At 37.3% G+C, this 3,386-nt stretch overlaps 1 protein-coding gene across 1 annotated transcript in view; it reads left to right on the top strand.

The window, feature by feature from the left end:
• LOC106875239 (ephrin type-B receptor 2) overlaps positions 1–3,122 on the top strand; it is a 144,762-nt gene extending 141,640 nt beyond the window's left edge. The window contains exon 5 of the mRNA XM_052976919.1: positions 2,821–3,122. Coding sequence (XP_052832879.1) covers positions 2,821–3,122 — 302 coding nt within the window. The remainder of the gene's footprint in view (positions 1–2,820) is intronic.
• The last annotated feature ends 264 nt before the right edge of the window (positions 3,123–3,386 follow it).

A 3,386-nucleotide genomic window follows, 5' to 3' on the forward strand; every position in this document is an offset into this window, starting at 1 on the left:
ACGATGGCATGAAACACTCTGGGAGCGGGGACGGTGTAGGTTTGGACCACTGTCTCTTCAATTCAGAATAACGAATTAAGAATTACAAAAAAAATATATATATAATTAAAAAAAAACAATTAAAAAACATGAAAAACAAAAAGCAAAAAAAGCCCGGAAAGACTCAGCAGACGTTCTACAAATATAAATGATTTAAAGATGTTGCTGAAATTTGGCATGCCTTAGGGTTAAATGTTTGGTCTTCAATAACAGAGATCTTCAGTCTCAGAATTTAAGAACTGTTTGAAGCATTTAGGGAAAACTCCTCTTATTTCATGAGTTTTTGAAAGCATAATCTACACCCAAAGCATCAAAAAATACCCTCATTAAAAAAGAATGTGTATGTGTATACATATACGTATGTATGTATAATACGTATATGTCTGTACATATGTATGAATAATGTATGAATAATGTATGTATGTTGCTCTATATCACCAATATTTGGCTGACATCAGCATACATCTACAAGAGCTGTCATCATCATCATGACAAAATCGGGTGGGGGGGGATGGGTACAAGTACCAGCCTCCTTCCCGCCTACAATTTTATTATTATGTAGACTTGTCAACCCAAGGTTGAAGAGTGGGTGTACATGTGTGTGTGCAGAAGGGGGGGGGGACTGGCAGTGCATTGTTGTATATGTGCATATGTGTATATAAGTGTGTGTGTGTGTATATATATATATATATATATATATGCTCTTTTTACTTGTTTTAGTCATTTGACTGTGGCCATGCTGGAGCACCGCCTTTATGTCGAGCAAATCGACCCCAGGACTTATTCTTTGTCAGCCTAGTACTTATTCTATTGGTCTCTTTTGCTGAACTTCTAAGTTACGGGGGACGTAAATACACCACCATCGGTTGTCAAGGGATGTTGGGGGGACAGACACAGATGGACGAACACACACACACACACGTGTGTGTATGCATATAAGCATATGTATACACACATATATGTATATGTGCATATGTGTGTGTGTATATATATATACATGCATACCCACACTCTCTCTCTCTCATGCATATGTGCTCATAGTACAATATATATACATACAGACTGACATAGCCACACTTGTTCATATCTCCACCTAAACAGCATATCTTCACTGTTCCATTGTCTTTGACCTCCCAACATTATTCTTCCTTCTCCTCCTCCTCCTCCTCATTCAAAGCCAGCCTCCACCACCACTGACTGTCCATCCATCCCCACACCTCTATCAAATCTGCTTTCTTTGTTATTCTTAAACATTCTTAACATTCATTCTACAGGTATTTCTTCCCCCATCCCCACCTCACTCTCACCCCTCCCCTTCATTTTTTCTTTTTTTTTTTCATATCCACCTGACACATCCTGTTAAATAGACTTTATCATACATACTTGCACTAACACATACACACACACATACATATAGTATGCATTACATACATACATACATACATACATACACACACACACACAGTGGTGCTTGCCTATGAAGGCAAAGCAATCCTGGCTTGGAATTCTAGAAATCCTTCTGCTTTTATGTTTACAATGTCACAAGTGATTGGCACACACTAGCATAGTCATGTGCAACCCAAAGCCCTTTCCTTCCATCCCTTGTGATAGCTTAGTTGTTCCTGCAGTGCAATTCCCATCCCTGTTACAGCTTTATTAACATTTAACCCTCACACACAGAGTTGTCCCCCACCATTCATCCACCCACCCACCCCATTAATTAATGTTCTCTTGATTTATCGATGGCAAGGAAATGAAGGAGAAAAATTAACCCTAACTTTTTAAAAGGATTTGAACCCAGACAGTGCTGCTTCTAGTCTTGTCCCTTTACTGCCTCTGTGATATGTAGCTTACCTACTCCACCCTTATTTTGGAGTGAGGACAGTGAGCCATCTAGTCTTGTCCATTTTACTGCCTGTGAAATGGTTAACCACCTCACCACTACCCTTATTTGAAACTCAGGCTTATGTGACTTGCAGGCCTGGCCTTTTACTGTCTGTTCTGCAGTTATCTACCCCCACTTCCCTGTTCTTTTAACTGTCTGCACAATATTTAACCACTCCACCACCTCTATTTGAACTTAGGATAATGAGACATCTAAGGCTTGTTCTTTTACTGCCTTCCCAATACTTAAATAACCATGCCATCCCTTTGTGTGTTGGTTAGTTTTAAAGCTGCGCTCCACGCAATCTTATATCATATGGGTTTGAATTTATGATGTTTCCAAAATCTAATGCAGTCTCTCTAACACTGTTAACCCACTTCCACACTGACCTTTCATCACCAGTGCCAGCAGCATCACCACAATCACTGGTTGGTTGCCTTTCATGCATCTTAGACCAGGGTAAATTCATAACTACATCTTCACACTTTCACTTTCAGGCATACTCACATATGTCCACATGTATCTGTACACACACAGACATTCTAACATATGATGGCTCTCCTGTAATGGATGATTCACAAGTTCTCGGTACACTACACACAGCATAATATTCACCGGACTTAGACCAATGCAGCTGACCCCAACAGTTAAATGTGCAAAGGGTGGTGTTACGCAAAGCCTACTAAAGACAAAACCAGCAGACTATTTCATTTTTATTAAGTGATGCATGCCAAACTATTTGCATAAGGAATTTGATTAAAAGCAAAAGGGTTTTGCCAATAATGTCGTAATAATAATAATAACAATAATAATAATACTGAAGATGATGAAGATGAAATATTTTAAATAGTTTTCAATACATAATGTCTTTGTCTTTATTTTTTTCTATTTTCCAGAATGTCCAGTTGGAACATACAAATGGCATGCTTCCAATGAACTTTGTCTCAAGTGTCCAAAGTATTCTTATGCTAACGGTGAGGGCGCTGAAGAATGTACATGTGAGAATAGATACTATCGCCACAAAGACGATGACCGTTCTTTACCTTGCACACGTAAGTCTTTAATGAAACTACACATTGAATATTCTCCGGCACTTTTGGTTCTTCCGTTTCCTATGTGTTGTTTGTTGCTTTTTATTTTACCCGCATTTGAAACCAGCATTCTTTTCTGTACATTCTTCAAAAAAATTTTAATTTGATTTAATTTATTTATTTCAAAAAAAAAAAAAAATATATAGAATTTGTTTCATTTCATTTCAATTCATTTCATTATTGGCCCCTAAATCAAAATAACATTTTTTTTTCTTTTCATTCTAAATTCATCTAAGCTTGAAAATTAAAATTGAAGATACACTCTTTTTAATTAATTATGTTCTACAAAAACCAATCTCACTCTCTCAGCATATCAAATGAAAGAAATCATGGTTCAAACAATAACTGTGATGTTAAGGTTCTGGACTACT

The sequence above is a fragment of the Octopus bimaculoides genome, chromosome 26 (assembly GCF_001194135.2).
Source record: "Octopus bimaculoides isolate UCB-OBI-ISO-001 chromosome 26, ASM119413v2, whole genome shotgun sequence".
In the NCBI taxonomy this organism is placed as follows: Eukaryota; Metazoa; Mollusca; class Cephalopoda; order Octopoda; family Octopodidae; genus Octopus; species Octopus bimaculoides.